This window comes from Erinaceus europaeus, chromosome 2 (assembly GCF_950295315.1).
Source record: "Erinaceus europaeus chromosome 2, mEriEur2.1, whole genome shotgun sequence".
NCBI lineage: Eukaryota > Metazoa > Chordata > Mammalia > Eulipotyphla > Erinaceidae > Erinaceus > Erinaceus europaeus.
Window position 1 is genome coordinate 3173362 of NC_080163.1, and position 21993 is coordinate 3195354.

The window sequence follows — 21993 nt, forward strand, 5'->3', positions numbered from 1 at the left end:
GGGAGGTATGTGGCTCAAAGCATCCAACTTGCAGGCATGAGGTCCCGAGTTCAATCCCCAGCATCCTCATATACCAGAGTGAAACCCTGGTTCTCACAGAGAGAAGTCAATATGGAAGGAGATCTATAAAGGGAGAGAGACAGAGAGACACCTGCAGTCTTGCTTCACCACTCATGAAGCTTCCTCCCTGCAGGTGGGGAGAGGGCCCTTGAAGCTGCATCTTTGGACATGTGCTTCATATCTGGGTGTGCCACTTCCTGGTGTCTAGATAGTGGGTTGTCAGGAAAAGAACGGTGCATTTTTCTATGCAAAGATGCATTTCTTTGAAAAATATATGTGTACTTTGATGAGTGAGAACTCAGACTTAGGCCCCAGAAGCCAGGCTCAAAGAATGCCCCGTCCCCTCCCCCCACCCCCCAACCCGCTTATCCAGGTCATACCTGCTTTCATAACTCCCGTCTCTTCCTCCTCGGGAAGCTGTGACATGCCCCAGAAATACTAGCAAGCTAGTCAAACCTCCACCCCGAGCAACCCAGGAGCTCTGTTAGGCTGCATGGCCCAGTTCTGGGTTTGGAGAATATAAAACCAGACAGAAAAGAGGAGGCAGAGAGAGCCAACCCCTTTTCTGGGTCTTTCTGTTCAAAGAGAGGTGCCAGCCTGGCTGTGTGACCCTGGGTGTGTGTCTCCCCATCTCTGGGCCTCTGTTGACCAAGCCGTTGCTCCACCCAGAATGACTTCCCTTAGCCTCGCTAGGTATTAGGGAGGGGCTCCTTTGCCAGGGAAGGCTGGGGACTCTTGTCCTGGGGCACTAGGGAGCCCTGGAATGTCTGGGAGCAGTGGAGGAGCAGGGCTAGCTCTGGATGCCACAGTGGGAGGGAGAAAGGAGGCAGAGAGACTAGGGGTGAGTGGGAGGAGGCTGGGGGAGGGTCGGGCCTTCAGGGTGGATGGAAGCGGCAGGGTGGGAGGGGCAGGGGAAAAGGACTGCCCCCCAGACTGGCCGGTGCCCTTAAACGTGCCGGAGGGCAGTTCAGCACAAAACGCCTGAATGAAGGGCCAGAAAAATAGCTCAGCGGGAAGGACGCCTGCCAGGCACCACATGGGAGGTTCTGGAATGTCTCTCCTGTTCTGTCTGTCTCTGTACATTAGAAAAAGTCATTCCAGAGCAGTTATACTCAGCCTGTGCAAGGCCCAGGAGCTGCAAAAAAAAAAAAAAAAAAAAAAGATGCCAGGGGGCTGGAGAGACAGCAGCATAGTGATGCAAGAAGATTCTCATTCCTGAGGCTCCAAGGTCCCAGGTTCAATTCCCAGCACTACTAGGAGCCAGAGCTGAACAATGTTCTGGTTTAAAATAAATAAATGGAAAGAGGAAGGAGGAAGGTAGTAGGTGGTGGTCTACCTGGCTGAGTGCGGACCCAAGTTCAAGCCTCCTGCAGCGGGGAAGCTTCAGGAGCAGTGAAATAACGTTGCAAGTGTCTCTCTCTCTCTCTCTCTCTTTCCCTTTCTACCCTCCCCCACTTCTCCCAATTTCTCTGTCTCTATTCAATAAAATAACTTAAAAATAATGAAGAGGCCAGGTGGTAGCACACCTGGTTAGGTACACACATCAAAGTGCACAAGGACCCAGGTTCAAGGTCCTGGGCCCCACCTGCAGGAGGAAAGCTTCAGGAGTGGTGAAGCAGAGCTGCAGGTGTCTCTCTTAGTCTCTCTCCCTAGCTCCCCCTCCCCTCTCAATTTCTCTCTGTCTCTCCACAATAATAAATAAGTAAAACGCGCCGCCTTTGAGCCCCTGCCGCCTGCAGTGGTGCCGGAGCAGAGGCTGACGATAACTGGGGCTCCGCGCTGCCTGAGGCTCTTGTAGCGTGAACCACACGGGCTGCGGGGGCAGGGGGCGAGGGGAGCCGCAGTGAGGGGGCAGGCTGGGAGGAGGACATAAAACGGAAATAAAATAAATAGGAAGGAAAGAAGGAGGGAAGGAAGGAAGGAAGGAAGGGAAAAAGAAAAAAGTGTTAGAGGCTGAGCATGAGCAAAATAGCTCACTTGGACAGTGTGCTGCTTTGCCAGGTTCCAGCCTTCTCCCCCTACCCTAAATTGCAGGAAGCTTGGGTGCTGTGGTCTCTCTCTCTCTCTCTCTCTCTCTCTCTCTCTCCTCTCTCTGCCTCACTGCCTTACTGTCTCTATCTGAGAAAAGAAAGAGGACAGAGGAGATAGCATAGTGGGCATGCAAAAAAGCTTTCTTGTCTGAGATTCCAAATCCCAGGTCCCTCCATAACACAAGCCAGAGCTGAGCAATGCTCTGGTCGGTCTCCATCTCCCTCTCCCTCTCCCTCTCCCTCTCTCTCTCTATATATATATATATATGAAAACAAAAAATTCTAAAGAAAGAAAGGGAGGAAGGAAGGAGAGAAGGGGGGTGGGTGGTGGCACACCCAGTTGAGAGCACACATTACCATGCTCAAGGACTCAGGTTCAAGCCCCAGACCCCCCACCTGCAGGGGGGAAAGCTTCACAAGCAATGAATCACTGTTGTGTCTCCGTCTCATTCCCTCTATCTCCCCCTTCCTTCTCGATGCCTCTATCCAAAATAAATAAATTTTTTTAAAAAAGAAAGAAGTGAGAGAAATGTTAGGATGACCTCTGCCTCCGTATCACTTTCGTCCCCAGCCCTGGCTCTTCCCTTTCTCCCACCCAAAACCCCCTCCAGCCCCACCAAAGGCCCTCAGATGCCAGAGCCCAGCCCCACTCACCGCTGCCTGGAGGTTAGTTGGGGAAACCGAGGCAGTGATGCCATTCCTTCCCCCAGAGACCTCAGAGCTGGAAGTGAGACATCCAAACTCTGCGGTCCCCGACTCCGCTGACAGCCCTCCCTCCACCCCCCCAGGACCTCCACCACTCGGTGCAGCGCATCTGCCAGTTCCTGGACCAGCCGCTGAGTGAGGAGGCGCTGGCGTCGGTGGTGGAGCACTCGGCCTTCGGCGCCATGAAGGCCAACACCATGTCCAACCACACGCTGCTGCCCCCCAGCCTGCTGGACCAGCGCCGCGGGGCCTTCTTCCGGAAAGGTGCAGGGGCCACTGGCTGCCATGCTGTGTGACTCCAGCCAGCTCCTCGACCTCTCTGAGCCTCAGCTGCCCCAGCTGTGACCTGGGGATGGGGGAGGGGGGCATGGTGGGGAGGGAGACTGCAGATTCAGCTGCTTCTTCAGGGGCGGGAGAGATGGCTCACCGGGTTTGAACCCTGGCTCCACAGGGCAATTGCTATTGGCACCAGAGGAAGCTCTGGTACTGTAGTGTCTCTCCTTCTCTGTCTCGGTGAATGAAATAGTGGTCTGAGCGCAGGGACAGACAGACAGACACACACACATACACACACAGTGACCAGGATCTGGCCAGGTGGCAGGGACAGGGGCCACCGGGAGGGTCCACCATGAGAGACAGGAGGTGAGCGCAGGTGGCGCAAGGACCAGCGTAAGGATCCCGGTTCGAGCCCCTGGCTCCCACCTGCAGGGGAGTCGCTTCACAGGTGGTGAAGCAGGTCTGCAGGTGTCTGTCTTTCTCTCCCCCTCTCTGTCTTCCCCTCCTCTCTCCATTTCTCTCTGTCCTATCCAACAATGACAACAACAATGAAACAAGGGCAACAAAAGGGAATAAATAAATATTTTTAAAAAAAAGAGAGAGAGAGGAGGTGGAAGGGCCCAGTGGATCCGAGGAGGAGCAGAGAGTGAGGATGTGGGGGCGCTGGGGGGCTCCCCGAGACCCTGACACCCCCACCCACCACCCCGCAGGTGTCTGCGGCGACTGGAAGAACCACTTCACGGTGGCGCAGAGCGAAGCCTTCGACCGAGTCTACCGCGAACAGATGCGGGGGCAGCACTCCTTCCCCTGGGACGAAGTCCCCGACCACGCCAGCCCAGACCCCGACATCACCCAGGCCTCTGAGCCCCCCCACCCGTGACCCCAAGAATAAATTTATCACTCGGTTCCCATGTGCGCTCTGGGCGCGGTGCCACCAGCGGGTGGCAGGGGGCGCGCGAGGGCGGGCGGGGGCCCCGGGGGCGAGGCCTCCCTGCACCTGCCAGGTGGTGACCAAGCTGCGGGAGCCGCGCCGCGCACCTGATGCAAGTGGGTGTTTGGGAGGAGGGGCTGGGGGGGTTCCTGGGTGCTTAGGAGGAGGGGCTGGGGGGGCCCTGGGTCAGTGGGAGGAGGGGCTCCTAGGTCAGTGGGAGGAGGGGCTAGGAGGCTCCTAGGTATGAGGGAGGACAGGTAGGGGGCTGCTGGGTCCAAGGGAGGAGGGACTGAGGGGCCCCTGGGCCTGAGGGAAGGAGGCTGGCCGGCCAGGCCACAGCACAGGGCCTGCACTCTTCAAGGATACTAGCTGGTGGAGGCCTTCTGCCCATTTTTTTTTTTTTTGATGAAAACACTGAGGTCACTTTTTTTTTTTAAAGAATATTTATTTTTGTCAGAAATACAGAAAGGAAATGGAGAGAGCGGACCTGAGCATTGTTCAGCTCTGGCATAAGGTGATGCTGGGATTGAACCTTGACCTCAGGGCCTCAGGTGTGCATATCCTGTGCTCTACCAGATTGGACGAACTGTCAGGCCCCAAATAATCACTTTTGCTTGTATTTATTTAATTTCGGATTTAGGCAGAGAAATCAAGAGCTAAGAAACAGAGAAGACACCTGCAGCACTGCTTCACCAATCATGAAGCTTTCCCCCTGCAAGTGGGAACCAGGGGCTCGAACCCAGGTCCTTGCACACTACAATGTATGTGCTCAACCAGGTGTGCTACTACCCAGCTCCTCCGCTTTTTCTGTTTTATTATTTACTTTTTAAAAAGATTTACTTATTTTAATGAATTTATTTTATTTCTTTATTTTGCCTCCAGGGTTGTTGCTGGGGCTCGGTGCCTGTACTATGAAGCCACTGCTCCTGGAGGCTGTATTTTTCCCATTTTGTTGCCCCTGTTGTATTACTTATTTATTTTAATGAAAGATGTATACATAGAGATATGGGGTGGGCAGAGAAAGAAGGCCAGAGCACTGCTCAGCTCTGGCTTATGGAGGTGGAGATTGAACCTGGGACCTCAGGCTTTTGCATAACCATTATGCTGTCTCCCCAGCCCTCCACTTTTGTTTTTTAAATCTGTATTAGTTTAGTATATATGAGAGAGTTACATGTGACGCTGGGGGTTGAACCAGGAACCTCAGGCCTGAAAGCTGTTTTCTTTTGTGGTGCTGGGGTCTCTCTCCCATGCACAACCCCCCCCCCACTCCTAGGCTGATTCTTTTATCAGATATATTTATCAGATACACAAAGACAGTAAGAGACAGTCACCACAGCACTGCTCCATTCGTGGGGCTTTCCCAGGTGCCTGGGTTTGCTTGACTTCTGGAACACATCAGGCTGCCCAGCCACAGAAGCTGGAGGTTTTACCTGAGTCACAGCAGTGGGGGAAATGGGGACCCCACATTCAAGTCTGCTCGAAAAGGCCACTCCAGTCTGGCTCTGGCTCTGTCAGGGCCGCCCCCCAAGTCCTGTGCGGCCTACCCAGTTGACCTGCCAGGTGCCCCTAGGATCCTGGAATTTGGAGGTGCTGTCCTTGGGGAACCTCCTCCGGGGGCCTAGGGGGCGCTGTCCCAAGCGGCTGGAAAGGAGGGGCAGTGGGCTGCCCCAGGGCTGGGCCCAGGCTGACGGGCGGGGGTCCACCTCGCCCCAGGCGCCCCCTCCAGTGCCCCGCTGCCTCATCAGGGCCTTGGCGGGGGTATCTTTGGAACCCCAGGACTTCTTGAGCTGCAGTGGAGAAAAGAAAGAGAGGTGTCAGAGCAGGGTTGGAGGGGGACAAAAATTGGGGTGTCGGGTCCCTGAGCTTCCAAGACCAGAAGTGGGTACTCCAGACCTACAGGGAACCCCAGACTGGCCCCCCCCGAGTTTTGTTTCTAGGGAGGGGCAGGAAGTAGCCGGCAGTTGTCTTGGGGGAGCAAATATTTACCAAGGGCAGGGAGGGGGGACCCAGCCAGAGTACTGGGTGCTGGGTAGGGATGAGGACCTTGCACCCACACCACCCAGCCCCCTCCACCCTCTCTGCTCCTTGGAACCAAGGGAGGCGCCCTTGAAATGGGCGCCCTCTCCCTGGAAGAGGCCCTACTTCCCTCGTAGCAGATAAACTGAGGCCGGGAGGGGCACACAGAGCTCACACACCCAGGCTTGGCCAGCCTCCATGTTGAGTCCATCAGCTTCTCCTCAGGAAATGGAGGCAGGCCCTGTGGAACTCCTGGGAGACCCCCTCTGAGCTCCCATAACCCTAAGCCCAACACCAGCCCCCCATCACTGGAAACCAACAAGCACATTTAAAACCCCTTGGGCGGGAGTCAACGCAGCGGGTCAAGCGCAGGTGGCAAAGCGCAAGGACCCGCATAAGGATCCCAGTTCGAGCCCCCGGCTCCCCACCTGCAGGGGAGTCACTTCACAGGCAGTGAAGCAGGTCTGCAGGGGTCTGTCTTTCTCTCCCCCTCTCTGTCTTCCCCTCCTCTCTCCATTTCTCTCTGTCCTATCGGACAACAACATCAGTGGCAACAATAACAACAAGGGCAACGAAATGGGGAAAAATGGTCTCTAGGAGCAGTGGATTCACAGTGCAGGCACTGAGCTCCAGCAATAACCCTGGAGGCAAAAACAACACCAACAACACCCTGGGCAAGTGGCAAGAGATAAGCTCATGCAGTGGAGTGCCCCCTTTACCCTGCATGAGGGTTTGAAACCCTCAGTCACCACATGGGAGCATCTGCACAGGGCAAGCTTCAAGAACAGTGAGGATCCCTTTCCCTCGCTCTCCATCCCTTGATCTAGAAGAAAGAAAAAATGCTGGGGGGGGGGGGGGGGCTGGGTGATAGTGCAGCTGGTTAAGCGAACATGGCGTGAAGCACAAGGACCCCCACCTGATTCAGGTGAAGCAGTTCTGCAGGTGTCTGTCTTTCTCTCCCCGCCTCTGTCTTCCCCTCCTCTCTCGATTTTTCTCTGTCCTATCCAGCAACAATGACAGAAATAGCAACAACAATAATAATAACAACAATAATGATAAACGAGGGCAATAAAAGGGGGAAAATGGCCTCCAGGAGCAGTGGATTCATAGTGCAGGCACCGAGCCCTAGTAATAACCCAGAAGGCAAGAAGTAAAGAAGAAAGATGGGGAAATCAGGCGATAGTGCAGCGGGTAAAGTGCACATGGCGCAAAGCACAAGGACCGGCGTAAGGATCCCGGTTCGAGCCCCGGCTCCCCACCTGCAGGGGAATCGCTTCCCAGGCGGTGAAGCAGGTCTGCAGGTGTCTGTCTTTCTCTCCCCTCTCTGTCTCCCCCTCCTCTCTCCATTTCTCTGTCCTATCTAATGGTGACATCAATGACAATAATAATAACTACAACAACAATAAAAGCAACAAGGGCAACAAAAGGGAAAATAAATGTTTTTTTTAATTTTTAAAAATTATAATAATGGCCCAGCAGAGCACATACATTACCATGCACAAGGACCAAGGTTCAAACTCCCAATCCCCACCTGCTGGGGGAAGCTTCCAGAGTGGTGGAGCAGTGCTGCAGGTGTCTCTCCTCTCTCCCCCTCTCTGTTTTTATCAGTGATCAAAAGAAAAGATTCTGGGGAGTCCGGCGGTAGTGCAGCGGGTTAAGTGTATGTAGTGCAAAGTGCAAGGATCAGCATAAGGATCCCAATTCGAGCCCCCGGCTCCCCACCTGCAGGGGAGTCGCTTCACAAGCTGTGAAGCAGGTCTGCAGGTGTCTATCTTTCTCTCTCCCTCTGTCTTCCCCCCTCTCTCCATTTCTCTCTGTTCTATCCAACAATGACATCAATAACAACAATATTAACTACAACAATAAAGCAACAAGGGCAACAAAAGGGAATAAATAAATATAAAAAAATAAAATAAAATAAAATAAAAATTCTGTAGGGAGCAGTGTGGTCACCCAGGAATGTATCTGTGAAAAGTCCCAGCAACAGAGAACAAAATAATATAATATAAATCAGACTGGGGAGATAGCATGATAATGCAAAAACACTCTCATGCTTGAGGCTCTGAGGTCCCAGGTTCAATCCTCAGCATCACCATAAGCTGAACAGTGCTCTGGTTTTGCTGTTTCTGTTTCTTTATCTCTAAAGATCTCTCTCATTAAAATTAAAATAGAGTGCACATGTTACCATGTACAAGGATCCTGGTTTGAGCCCCTGGTCCCCACATAAGAGGGAAAAGCTTCCTGAGCAAGTGAAGCAGGTCTGCAGGTGTCTCTCTTTCCCCTCCCCCTTCTCTCTCAATTCCCCTCTGCCCTGTCAAACATACAAAGAATAAGACAGGTCTGTGCCACACGTGGTTGAGTGCGCACATGACCACGGACCTGCGGTGGATGCTCCATTCTTCACCTGGAGGAGGCAAGTTTCACCGGTGGTGAAGCAGGACTGCAAGTCTCTATGTATATTTTTGCCACCAGAGTTATTACTGAGCTCGGCACCCGCACTACCAAATCCACCGCTCCCCGCGGCCATTTTTTCCTTTCCTCCCCCCCTCCATTTTTATTACAGAGAAACTGGGAAAGGATGGAGAGATAGAGGGAGAGAAAGATAGACACCTGCACACGTGCTCACTGCTAGTAAAGCGGACGCCCTGCAGGTGAGGAGCCCAGGGCTTGAACCCAGGTCCTTCAGCTTGATAATACGTGTACTGAACCGGGGGTACCACGGCTGGGCCCGGCCCGGCCCCTCTCTCCCTATTTCCCCCTTCCCTTCTCAATTTCCTTCTGCTCCATCAAATAAAAGATAGAAAGGGGGGAGGAAGTGGTACGGGCGGTGGCGCAGTGCATAAAGCTTTGGACTTTCAAGCATGAGGTCCTGAGTTCAATCCCCGGCAGCACATGTGCCAGAGTGATGCCTGGTTCTTTCTCTCCTATCTTTCTCATTAATAAATAAATAAAATCTTTTAAAAAAAGAAAATAAAAGAAAAAGAAAGGGGGAGAAAAATGAGGGGCCGGGTAGTGGCGCAGCTGGTTGGACGCACATGTCACGATGCGCAAGGACCTGGGTTCCAGCTTTGCGAGTGATAAAGCAGTGTTGCAAGTGTCTGTCTGTCTCCCTCTCTATCACTCCATCTTCTCTCGATTTCTGGCTGTCTCTATCCAATAAATAAAGATAATTGAAAAAATGGTCATGTAGTGGGGGCCGGGAGGTGGTGCAGTGGAAAAGCTTTGGACTCTCAAGCATGAGGTCCTGAGTTCGAACCCCGGCAGCACATATGCCAGAGTGATGCCTGGTTCTTTCTCTCTCCTACCTTTCTCATAAATAAAATCTTTTAAAAAAAATTTTAATGTAAAAAAAAAGGGAAAAATGAAATGAAGCAAAATAAAAAAGGAAGGCAGGAAGGAAGGCAGGAAGGCAGGAAGGCAGGAAGGAAGAGGGAAAGACACCCCAGCACCCTAGCTTCCCCCAGTGCAGAGGGCACGGGGATCGAACGAGCTATCCCGTCGGGCCCACCCACGTGTGCTCTCTCCAGCCAGCCACCACACCGGGCCTCACCTCACTGTCCCCTTCGCTGGAGTCGGACAGCTGGGACAGGCGGCTGAGGTCCCACAGGGAGCGGCTGGGCCTGGCCGGGGCGCCGCTGGGCGCGCGTGCGCGCTGGGCGCTGCGCAGGATGTCGCTGAGCGCGGGCGCCGGGGCCTCCGGGCGCTCCAGGCGGCAGGCGGCCAGGCGGCGGGCCAGCGGAGTGGGCGGGGCCGGACCTGTGGGCGTGGCCAGCGCTCCCGCGGGAGCCAATGCGGTGGGCTGGATCAGCGCGGTGGGCGTGGCCGGCGCTCCCGCGGAAGCCAATGCGGTGGGCTGGATCAGCGCGGTGGGCGTGATCAGAGCGGTGGGCGTGGCCGGAGCTCCCGCGGAAGCCAATGCGATGGGCGGGATCAGCGCGGTGGGCGTGGCCGGCGCTCCGGTGGGCGGCGGCGAGCCGGGCACCACGCAGCGGCGGCGGCACACGCGGTGCGGACTGGGCGCGGGCGCGGCTGCGGGCGGGAGCGGCCGGGAGGCGGCGTACAGCGTCCGGAATTCGCGGCCGAAGGCGTCGACGATCTCCCCGGTAAGCAGGGTGAGCAGGCCTCGGTGCAAGCGCGAGTCGCTCCAGGTGAAGCTGCGGGCACAGGCAGGGTCAGGAAGAGTGGCCCGGCCCGGATACCGCTCACCCGGAAAGCGTCTGCTTTGCCCTGCGAGGCCCCCACCGCACCGGGGGAAGCTCGGGCGCTGCGCTGTCTCTCCCTCTCTCTGTCTCTGTCTATCTGAAGAAGCCAGCTGGGATGGCCCTGGAGGTGGCACAGTGGTTAAAGCACTGAACTCTCAAACATGAAACCTCGAGTTCAGTCCCAAGCATCCTATGTGCCGGACTGATTTTATCCTATAAAATAGGATAAAATAAAAATACTCCACCAGCAGGGGGAAGCTTCACGAGTAATGAAGCAGGTCTGCAGGTGTCTTTCTCTTGTCTCCTCCTCCCCTCTCAGTTTCTCTCTGACCCATCAAATAAAATACAATAGACAAATAAATCAGAAGGAAAGGAAAAGAGAAAGGAGAGAGAAAGAAAAGGAAATTAGGATTGGGAGAATAGCTCACTTGGCCCTGCCCGTCATGCATGCAGCACTGGTTCGAGCTTGGCCCGCCCGCATCTCACTGGAAGAAGCTTTGGTGCTGTGGTGTCTTTCCATCTCCTTCGTTTTTAATTTGTAAAAATATTTCCACTTACTAACATCATAGAGAGAGGGGATATACAGAGAAAGAAGGGACGTGTGGGGGGGGAGAACCGGAGCGTCACTCTGAGCCATGGAGTGCTGGAGAGTGAAAGCAAAGCACTCAATCCTTTTAGATCCAAAGCTTTACTAATTGTGCCACCTCCTGGGCTACCCTGTCTCTCTCTGAAAAAGTCAGCCCAGAACAGTGAAACTCTGACAATGGCAATAAATAAATAAATAAACTTAATAAATAGAAAAATAAAGGACTGGGAGACAGTACCATGGTTATGTGAAACAGTTGTCATGCCTGAGACCCTGAAGGTCCCAGGTTCAAGCCCCAGCACCACCGTAAGCCAGAGCTAAGAAGTGCTCTGGTCACATATACTATAATGTGCGTGGGCCTAGATTCAAGCCCCCGTCTCCACCTGCAGGGAGACGAGCTGTACTGCAGGGGTCTGTCTCTCCCTATCATCTCCTATTCTCTCAATGTCTGTATCTAGTAAATAAATTTAAAAATAAAAAGAAGAAGAGGGGGTCGGGCGGTAGTGCAGTGGGTTAAGCGCACATGGCACAAAGCGCAAGGACCGGCGTAGGATCCCAGTTGGAGCCCTGGCTCCCCACCTGCAGAGGAGTCGCTTCACAAGCGGTGAAGCAGGTCTGCAGGTGTCTGTCTTTCTTTCCCCCCCCCCCCGCCTCCATCTTCCCCTCCTCTCTCCATTTCTCTCTGTCCTATCCAACAACAGTGACATCAACAACAATAATAAACAAGGCTACAACAACAAGGGCAACAAAAGGGGGGGAATGGCCTCCAGGAGCAGTGGATTCATGGCGCAGGCTCCAAGCCCCAGCAATAACCCTGGAGGCAAAGAAAAGAAAAAAAGGGGAGTCGGGCGGTAGCACTGCGGGTTAAGCGCATGTGGCGCAAAGCACAAGGATTGGGATGCATTGGATCGACCTTCCCGTGGTGCATCCCGTGAGTACCCATTCATTGGGGAAACTGACGATCCTTCCTAGCCGACTGAATCCACATGGATCCCAGTCACTTTCAAAGCCAGCAACAAGCTCCTGACAGCTTTCAAGCTGTTGGTCCTGCTCTTCGAGTCCACCCTGTCCAACGTTTGACGTCTCATCATCCAATCTGGTCTCCTACGCCTACACTGAACTTCTCTGTTCCAGACTCTTGGAAACAGAGTTGGCAGTCAGCTGAGGTAAAGAACAAACACCTCATCACAGACCCCTGCAAGCGTCAACCCGGCTTTGACCTAGCACGTTATGATTGGGCCCTCCTCAATCGCTATGGAACAGGCCATGGCCGGTGCGCCACTATGTTCCATCGCTGGGGAGCCAGAGACGACCCGAACTGCCCCTGCGGCTACAGACAGACTATGACCCACATAGTCAACGACTGCCACCTCTCCAGATTCAAAGGAGGTCTCGAAACTTTACATCAGGCTCAACCTGACGCTGTTGACTGGCTACGGAAGAAGGGCAAACGCTAGAAGAAAAGAAGCACAAGGGTTGGCAAGGATCCTGGTTTGAGCCCCTGGCTCCCCACCTGCAGGGGAATTATTTCACAAGTGATGACGCAGGTCTGCAGGTGTCTATCTTTCTCTCCTCTCTGTCTTCCCCTTCCCTTTTCATTTCTCTCTGTCCTAACAACGACAATATCAATAACAACATAATAACTACAATAACAGGGAGTCGGGCAGTAGCGCAGTGGGTTAAGAGCGAGTGGTGCAAAGCGTAAGGACCGGCCTAAAGATCCGGGTTTGAGTCCCCGGCTCCCCACCTGCAGGGGAGTCGCTTCACAAGCGGTGAAGCAGGTCTGCAGGTGTGTGTCTTTCTCTCCCCCTCTCTGTCTTCCCCTCCTCTCTCCATCTCTCTCTGTCCTATCCAACAACAACGACATCGATAATAACTACAACAATAAAACAAGGGCAACAAAAGGGAATAAATAAATATTTAAAAAAATAACTACAACAACAGTGAAAAACATCAAGGGCAACAAAAGGGAAAATTAATAAATATAAAAAAATTTAAAGAAAAGAAAAAAATAATTAAATGGGGCCACTCATAATGGTTCTGCAGAGGCTTTTGTGCCTGAGGCACTGAGATCCCGAGTTCAGTCCCCAGAGCTATAAGCAGAGTTGAGTAATGCTCTGGTAATAAATAATAATAATAAAAGAAAACAATAGGCCTGGACTCTGCTCCCTCCCTCCCTACGCAATGCCTCTGTGCCTCAGTTTCTCCCTCCTGGAAAGAAGCCGAGCCTGGTCTCCACACTCCTTGGGGGCTGTTCTAGGTTTTGGCCGTCTCCTGTGAAGGTGCTGTTGATGGAGCCCTTGCTGCGGGCCTGCCCACATCCTGTAACGTGGAGCCAAAGGGAGAAAGAGTCAGTGGAGGGAATGTGGGCTCCTGGCTCATCCTGCTGGTAGCTGTCTCTGGAAGCATCGGCACAGTCTTAGAACACACAGGTGTTCCGTCAATTCTCTCCGGAATTAACGGAGCCCAGGGGACGCCCGCAGCTGGGTGATGTCACCTTCCAGGCCTGAGTCTTATTTGGATGAGGGGCCAGAGGCTCCAGGGTGATATCCTGCACCCAGGCAAGACAGAGGCAGCAGTGAGAGTGGACCTGGCTTGGATTGTGACACTCCTCCTCTACCTGTGACCTCACCCCCAGAGCAGCCAGTGGGAACCCTAGGGTGGGGGATCTGTGAGGTCACCCCATTCTGCTTCGCAAAGGCCACCTGGGGCAGTGGCTGGGGGTCTGTGACTGTGCTCAGGACAAAGCGTCTGAGAATCTGAGGACAGCTGACAACAGGAGTCCAGACACAGAGTTCCTGAGAGAGACCGGAAGCGGTGACAAGCCAGGCCCCTCAGGGCACTGACCTCTGGGGGAAGAAGTGCGTCCAGAATCGAGGGGCACAGTCTCCAGGCCACCAGGAGCATCATTCCACAGTCCCCGGGAGGCCCAGGGAGGCCGTGCCGGGCTGGCTCAGGGACCACCATCACCACCAGGCCACCATGGTCCTCGGTGGGCTGCTGTTCCTGCTGGTGGCCCTGCCCCCGGGGACACGGGGTGCCAAGGACTGCCTCTTCTGTGAGCTGACCGACTCCCACCACTGCCCCGGCACCCACATGCGCTGCGGTGACGACGAGGACTGCTACACAGGCCACGGGGTGTCGCCGGGAGTCAGCCCCGTCCTCAACAAGGGCTGTCTGGCGTCCACCAAGTGCGGCCGCGAGGAGCCCGTCACCTACATGGGCGTCACCTACAGCCTCACCAGCACCTGCTGCTCCGGCCACATGTGCAACGGGGCCACGGGAGCCCCAGGCCAGGGCGGGGGGCTGAGGGGGCTGACCGCCGGCCTGGCTCTGGACGCGCTGCTGCTGTTCCCCAATTTGCTGTGATCCACAAGGAGGACAGGGCCCCCAGCTGGCCTCCCCTTACCTCCCCACTTCCTCCATTAAACGTCCAGAAGCCTTGGACATGACCTCTTGTGGCCCTGGCTTCATCCATTCTGGGGGCTTGTGCAGCAGGAGCCATGGGGGCGGGGCACTGTCCCCCCCAGGTGGCATTGGGGGAACACGCCCCCTGAAGGCGTATGTGGATGTGTGTGTGGGGGGGGTCGCGCCACTATATTTCATTCGTTCTAAAACTTGACGCCTCTTTCCACTGGTGACACTGTAGAGCTGATCAAATATGGTTTACAGAATAAATAAAAGACGCCTTCATAAAGATAACTGATAACGACGGAGCACTTTTTATCTTATGTGCTGGCGGGCAGCCTGGTCCCCCGTCCTCCAACGCAGAAGGTTTGATTCTCTTGCAAACAGCCAGGATTGGACTAGTCAGTGAAAGCAATGGGGAATATGCTGGAAATGCCAGTTCCCAGGCCTGGCTATCCTTGGCTGCCATGGGGAAGGGTGGCAGGGATGGTGTGGTGCCCCGGAATCTTGAGCTTTAATTTTTAGGTTTGTGGTTGTTGTGTTTGATTTGCGATGCCAGGTCTTAGCTGGAACTTCTTGCCTATGTAGTTTCCTCATTCCTGATGAATTCTTTTTCCTTTTTTTTTTTTTTTCCAGTGAGAGAGAGAGAGCGAGAGCAGGACAGGTACTACAGTGCTGCTCTGCTGCTTGTGAAACTTCTCCTGTGCACGCTGCTCCTGCATGGTGTACCGGGGGGTAAACCCAGGTCCTCATACCTCGTGTATCTGATGGAGTGAACGACCTCCTGTCCCCCCCCCCCCCCCAGAAGTGTTTTAACAAGTCCTCCAGGTGATTCTGGGGCCTGTTAAGGTTGACAGCTGTTAGTTCAGAGCAAGGGTTGATGGCTGGGATGACTCAGCCTACTGGAAGGGCTTCTGGCCCAGGTCCATGTGGAGGTGTTTGGGTCTGACCTCCCTGGGGAAGGGGACACCTGCCTGCCAGTGGCTTCCAACAGTGCCCCCAAATGTGAGCAATGCCTTGGCCTAGAAAAGGTCTTTACTCTAGGGGTCCACACCGTCTCAGCTGCACAGGGGGAAACTGAGGCACAGAGAGGGGAAGCCTGAAGTCACACTGCTTGTCACTGGCAAAACTAACTGGGATTTGAATACAGTACTTGATCTGACCCCAGAGTCCTCTCCCCCAAAGACTGTTGCTAAGAAACGAGTGCTCACACACACACACACACAGCAAGGCTGGTTTCCCTGAGGAGACACATAGCACAGCCCGCCATGAAGGCACAGCAGTACAGCACAGGATGTACATATATGCCCGGGCTTTGGTCCCCGGTCTCCGCCTAGACCAGAGCCATGATCTGGTCCCTCTCTCATTCCACACCCAGCCCCTCCTCAATTGACGTGAATAAATCAGTCTGTAAAAATAAGGTCATGGTATGGCCCAGGAGGTAGCGCAGTGGATAAGCACTGGACTCTCATCCTTGTGGTCCTGAGTTCAAACCCTGGCATCACACATGGCCAAAGTAACGACCTGGTTCTTTCTTCCTCTCTCATTAATAAATAAACATAGAGGGTTGTGGAAACATAATGGTTCTTCAAAAAGTCTATATGCCTGAGGCTCCAAGGTCCCAAGTTCAGTCCACAGCACCACCATCAATCAGAGCTGAACAGTGCTCTTGTGTAATAATATAATAATAATATAAATTAATTATAGGGCTAGGAGATAGCATAATGGTTATACAAAAAATTCAAGCCTGGGGCATCAAAGGTCTCAGGTTCAATCTATAGAACCACCATAAGCCAGAGTTGAGTAGTGCTCTGGTATAAAATAATAAAAATAATGGTCCCCGAGGTGGCACAGTAGATTAAGCATTGGACTCTCATGCTTGAGGTCCAATGAATTCAATCCCCGGCAGCACAAGTACCAACCAGAGTGATGTCTGGTTCCTTCTCTCCTGTTTTTCTCACAAATAATAAGATCTTATAGTAATAATAATAATGTTGGGGCTGAGCGGTTGTGTTACAACCTGTTACAATGTGCAAGGACCCAGGTTCAAGTCTCCAGTCCCCATTTGCAGGGGGAAAACTTCAGGAATGGAAAAGCAGGGCTGCAGCTCTCTCTCTCCTTTTCCCCTCTCAATTTCTATTTCTATCGAATAAATAAATAATATAAAGGTAATTAACTTAAAAGAGGGGGCTTACTCAAGCCCCCAGTCCCCACCTGCAAGGGGAAGCTTCACGAGTGGTGAAGCAGGTCTGCAGGAGTCTCTCTCCATCTCTTATCCCCCTTCCCTCTCTACTTCACTGTCTCTAGCCAATAATAAATAAAAGGTTAAAAAATAATAGTCATAATAAATAGGACATAGAAGGCCTGACCCCATTCTCCCCAGAAAGGTCTTTATTACTGTTTTGTGTATGGGTGCTGGAGCTTGAACCCAGGGCTTTATGTATGCAGACCACGGCTCCACCTCTGAGCTACACCCACAGCCCTGGTGCTGAGACCCACGGTGCAGAGGTAGGTGGGGGTGTGTGTGTGTGTGTGTGTGTGTGTGTGTGTGTGTGTGTGTGTGTGTGTGTGTGTGTGTGTGTGTGTGTGTGTGTGTGTGTGTGTGTGTGTGTGTGTGTGTGTGTGTGTGTGTGTGTGAGAGAGAGAGAGACAGTGAGAGACAGAGAGAGAATTCGGGAAAGGTGGGTCAGAGCCTTAGTCTGGAGAGGGGGGTTTCGGAACTTGCCTGTAGGACCCTGAGAGGACCCGCTCGTCGTCCAGCAGCAGGAACTTCTCCCGGAGGCCCCCGCACACCTGCCGGCGCCAGCGGCTCCGGAAGCTGCAGCCCTGCACCACGCGAATGTCCAGGTTCTGGGGGGAAGGGGGAGATGCAGCCTCAATCAGGGCCCCCTCGCACTTCAATGGCAGGGGGCGTGGGAGGGAGGCCCTCCGGGCTGGTCCCATGGGGGACGAATGGGCTGACTCCATAGGAGGGGCCGCTGCTGTATGCCCAGAACCCGAGACACTTCTCATCCAGGGGGCCCTACAGAGGCCACGCCCCATGAGACCACGCCCCAGAAGGCCGCATCTTCACACGCGGCCACGCCCCGCAAGACCGCGCCTCCACAAAGTCACGCCCCCGCACCTAGACCACGCCCCCACATCAAGGCAGCCACGCCCCCAAGGCCAAGGGCCAATCGGCTCTAGGGATTGTTTCAGGGGCGTGGACTGCGATGGGGGTGGGGTTATGCCTTTCACCACCACCCCACCCCACCCCATCCCGGGTGCCAGCATCTTGGGACACCGGGTCCCGTCCCGCCAGGCCCCTACCTCAGTGGCCCAGGGGTTGACGCCCAGCTGCTGGGCCAGAGCCAGGAAGGCGGGCAGCTGCTGGCCGTCCAGGAGCAGGTAGACGGGCACCCAGCGGCGCGTGGCGGCGTCGGCCAGGTCCGAGAGCAGGTCTGGGTCCGTGAAGACGTCCATGGCTACGGCCACCAGCTGGGGGAACCGCGGGGTGGGTGGGGGGGGGAGGGACAGGGACCACGGATGATGCTGGAGATCAAGGTGCAGGGGCTCCCGGGGCCTGACCTTTGCGAATAGTGTTGGGGAGCAAGTGGGCCCCAGACAGAGGCATCCCATCGTCAGGATGGTTGGTGTCCCTGTGCTGTGACATTGCGTGGGGACCCGGTTCCATGGATTCATGGAGCCAGTTCTGGAAACAGGGTGGGGGTGAGGACCTGGATCTTGCTGGCAGGAAAGGTGATGGTGGGGATGAGCCATGTTTAAGAACCCGGCTTCAAGCTCCCAGGTCCCTGAAGGAAGGAAGCTTCACGGAGTGGGGGTGTAGGGGGTGGTGAATCAGGTTTGCAGGTGTCTCTCTCCCTCTCTTTTCCCCCCTTCTCTCTCAATTTCTTTTTTTTTTTAAGATTTTTTAATTTATTTATGAGAAAGATAGAAGAGAGAGAAAGAACCAGATATCACTCTGGCACATGTGCTGCCAGGGATTGAACTCAGGACCTCATGCTTGAGAGTCCAAAGCTTTATCACTGCGACACCTCCCGGACCACCTCTCTCAATTTCTACCTCTGTTCAAAATAATTATAAATTTAAAACTTATTTTAGAAAATCCTCTGCTCAGCACTTGCAGGCAAGTGGCCTTGACATGCCTCAGTTTCTCCACCTCCCAATGGCCCTGATAAACTCCCACTTTAAAGGGTAGCTGTCAGGATCACATGTGAATCTATTCATATGAGAGCCAGCTGACATGATTTTTTTTTTAAACTATCAGAGCCCTGATCAGCTCGGGTTTATTGTAGTGCAGATTGAATCTAGAGCTTCAAAGCCTCAGGCATGAGAATTTCTTTACAGGGGCTGGGTGGTGGTGCAACTGGTTAAGTGGACACATTATAGTGTGCAAGGACCTGGGTTCAAGCCCCTGGTCCCCACCTGCAGAGGGAAAGCTTCAGGAGTGGTAAAGCAGGGCTGCAGGTGTCTCTCTTTCTCTTTCCCTTCCCTCTCAATTTCTGGCTGTCTCTATTCAATAAATAAAGATAATAATAATATAAAAAATCTCTTTGCATAACCATTATGCTACCTATCCTTGCTTCCAACACAACTGTAAAGAATTTGGACCTGGGTTTGAGCCCCCCAAATCACCACATGGAAAGGGGGAAGTTTCACAAATGGTGGACCAGAAAGTTCCAGGTTCAGTCCCCAGCACTGCTGTAAACCAGAGCTGAGTAGTGCTCTGGTAAAAAAATAAAATAAAATAAAATAAAACAAACAAAAAAATGGTGGACCAGTGCTCTGGTGTTTCTCCTCTCTGCCTTTCACTTTCTATCTGGAAGAACAAAATAAAAGTCTCCCAGGAATAGTGAGATTATGCTGTGCAAAGTCCCAGAGTATCCCTGATGACAATAATCGAATAAAAATAAATATGTGTGTGGGGGGTAGATAAAGCATTGGACTCTCAAGTACGAGGTCCAGAGTTCAAGCCCTGGATCATGTACCAGAGTGATGCTCTGGTTCTCTCTCTCTCCTGTACCCATAAATAGGTAATTCTTAAAAAAGAAATAATAATAAAATAAAGGAATGGTACACCTGGTTGAGCGCACATGTTACAATGCACAAGGACCTAGGTTTGAGACCCCCCAGTTCCCACCTGCAGGGGGAAAGCTTCTCAAGTGGTGAAATAGATCTGCAGGTCTCTCTCTCTCTCCCTACCTTCACCTACCCTCTTGATTTCTGGCTATCTCTATCCAGTAAGTAAAGATAATAAATAGTAAATCCATCAGGTTAAGCGCAGGTGGCACTAGTGCAGGGACGGGCAGAAGGATACTGGTTCGAGCCCCCAGCTTCCCACATGCGGGGGAGTCACTTCACAAGCAGTGAAGCAGGTCTGCAGGTGTCTTTCTCTCCCCCTCTGTCTTCCCCTCCTCTCTCCATTTCTCTCTGTCCTATCCAACAACAACAACATCAATACCAATAATAACTACAACAATAAAAACAAGGGCAACAAAAAGGAATAAATAAATATTTAAAATCTTTAAAAAAATAAACAGTAAATAAATAAAATAGGGCAATGGACAGAATCCTCAGTAGGTAGGGAGCCTGCCACACTGCTCAGGTTCAAGGCCCTTCACCACATGGGAGGTGATACTGCAATGGAGAGACAGGCTGAGGCAGAGAAGGGAGAGGGGGCAGGGAGGGGGAGGATCTTTTTAAAGAATATATATTATATTTATTTATTTATTGGATAGAGACAGCCAGAAATTGAGAGGAGGAGATAGAGAGGGAGAAAGACAGAGACACCTGCAGTACTGCTTCACCACTCATGAAGCTTTCTCCCTGCAGGTTGGGGACTGGGGGCTCGAACCTGGGTCCTTGCACATTGTAATGTGTGCACTTAATCAGGTGTGCCACCACGCGGTCCCAAGGATCTCCTTTTGTCTGTATCTTTCTCTCTGTCTCTCTCTCTCTCTCTCTTTTAAATATTTTTATTTATTATTGGATAGAGACAGAGAGGATTTGAGGAGAGGAGATAGGGAGAAAGACAGAGAAATTATCTTCAGGCCTGCTTCACCACTCATGAAGCTTTCCCCCTGCTTTCCTGGGGTCTTGAACCTGGATCTTTGAGTACTATAATGTGAGTTTAACCAGGCGTGCCACTGCCTGGACCCCTATCTCTTCCTCATTAAAGTAGAATAAATATTTTAAAGTATTTATTTTGGATATAGAGAGAAAACGAGATGGGGGAGAGAGAGCATGGTCCAGGAGGTGGCGCAGTGGACAAAGCATTGGACTCTCAAGCATGAGGTCTTGAGTTTGATCCCCAGCAACACATGTACCAGTGATGTCTGGTTCTTTCTTTCTCATTAATAAAATCTTTAAAAGAGAGAGGGAGGGTGAAAGAGACATCTGCAGCCCTGCTCCACCACTCATAGTTAACCCTCAGGTCCTCATGCACGGTCATGTGTGTGCTCCATGGGATATACCACAGCCGCCCCTTAAATAGTCTTTAAACTAATAAGGACACAGTAGGGAAGAGGTGGCTGGGTCTCAAAGGGCAGAGGGGACTCCCAAGGCCCAGGAGGGCTTGGTGATCATTCAGGGTGCCCCAGGGACATTTGTCTGAATCCCATGTACCACCCCCCCCCCAGTGTCACACCTTGTGTGCTGCCTGGATCTCTTGGCGCACTAGCTCCTTGAGGGGCGGATGGCCCTCGCCAGGCGGCTGCGTGTACAACTGCGCCCGGGTGATCCCCTTCCAGGCTCCGTCCTCTGGCCAGCCCAGCCGCAGAGTGGGGACCGGTTCCTCTGACTCGCCGGGCCAATAGGTCAGGCTACCCAGGTCCCCCTCATCGTCGGTGGCCTGGATGCCAGCTCCCTCTGCAGCCCCGTCGGGCGCCTGCCTGGCTGCAGTCCAGTCCTCCGCGGCCCCAGCCAGGTCCCGGAGCTCAGTCCCGCTCAGGAAGGGGCACAGCCCCTCCCGCAGCACACAGGCCTGGAAGGCCTCAGTGCCCTGGCTCAGCAGGGCCTCCAGTGCCAGCCGCTGGCCCTCAGAGTAGAGGCAGCAGGGCTTGGCCAGCGCCAGGGGCAGCTCCTGAGCATCCACCTCCACTTCCTCCAGCGCTGCCAGTTGGGAGGCCGCCATGAGGCTGTCCCAGCAGCTCCCCAAGCCTTGGGCTGCCTGCTAGTCACTGTGGCTGCCCATCTCTGTCCCTTCAGATTCAGGCTAACAGTCCACCCGTGCCAATTCCCAGCCTGGTAGCAGATTACCGGCCTCTCCCCACCTCTAACTGGCCCCTCTGGTCCGGCCAGCTGAGGGGCACCCCGCAGATTACGGTGGAATGTGATCCTGGCAGGATCCCCAGTTCTCACCGGCGCTCCATCCCAGCACCTCCCCTCTCCTGAAGTTGCAGGAATGCGATCCAGGGTGGGGAACAGGCTGCCTCAGGATCTCTGGACAGCCGAGCTAGGCTGAAGCTACCCACCCGCTCACAGCCACGGAGTCCTGTCACCATGGCCTCCCCCCAAGAAGCGGGGTACTTATCCACAGTCCTCCATACTCCTCCCAAATCGACCCAGGACACCAGCAGAGGCAGCTCAGACCCCTTCCCGTTGCCTTCATGGAAGCATTCTGCTTTTTTCTGTTTCTTCCGCCTGACCTCCTCATTCATCTGACTTCAGCCTGGGATCCGGGGAGCCCAGCCTCTTGTGTAAACACAGATGGGGGCCCCTCCCTTTGGGGGAGGTCAGGGGTGCCAGTCTGGCTGCCAGACTGGGAGGGCCTCACCTGTT

General features: G+C 53.6%; 3 protein-coding genes across 5 annotated transcripts in view; 2 read left to right on the forward strand and 1 right to left on the reverse strand.

Moving 5' to 3' along the window:
• Positions 1-3977, forward strand: part of SULT2B1 (sulfotransferase family 2B member 1) — a 43963-nt gene extending 39986 nt beyond the window's left edge. For both annotated transcript variants that reach the window (XM_007536255.3, XM_060173785.1), the window contains 2 exons: positions 2879-3059; positions 3782-3977. In XM_007536255.3, coding sequence (XP_007536317.1) covers positions 2879-3059; positions 3782-3951 — 351 coding nt within the window. In that variant the 3' untranslated portion in view covers positions 3952-3977. The remainder of the gene's footprint in view (positions 1-2878; positions 3060-3781) is intronic.
• Positions 3978-5280: 1303 nt separating this feature from the next.
• Positions 5281-21427, reverse strand: FAM83E (family with sequence similarity 83 member E). Of its 2 annotated transcripts, none has more exons than XM_060173800.1 (5): positions 20861-21427; positions 17524-17691; positions 16940-17064; positions 9569-10172; positions 5281-5789 (listed from the first exon to the last, which is right to left on the reverse strand). In XM_060173800.1, the coding sequence occupies exons 1-5, from the start codon at positions 21344-21346 to the stop codon at positions 5514-5516; spliced, it is 1659 nt and encodes a 552-aa protein (XP_060029783.1). In that variant the 5' UTR covers positions 21347-21427; the 3' UTR covers positions 5281-5513. The 2 variants fall into 2 exon arrangements, with proteins under 2 accessions (XP_060029783.1, XP_060029792.1); XM_060173809.1 differs by lacking the exon at positions 5281-5789 and adding an exon at positions 6534-6841.
• SPACA4 (sperm acrosome associated 4) lies at positions 10020-14246 on the forward strand. The gene is made up of 2 exons (XM_007536249.2): positions 10020-10121; positions 13724-14246. The coding sequence occupies exon 2, from the start codon at positions 13789-13791 to the stop codon at positions 14173-14175; it is 387 nt and encodes a 128-aa protein (XP_007536311.1). The 5' UTR covers positions 10020-10121; positions 13724-13788; the 3' UTR covers positions 14176-14246.
• Positions 21428-21993: the final 566 nt, after the last annotated feature.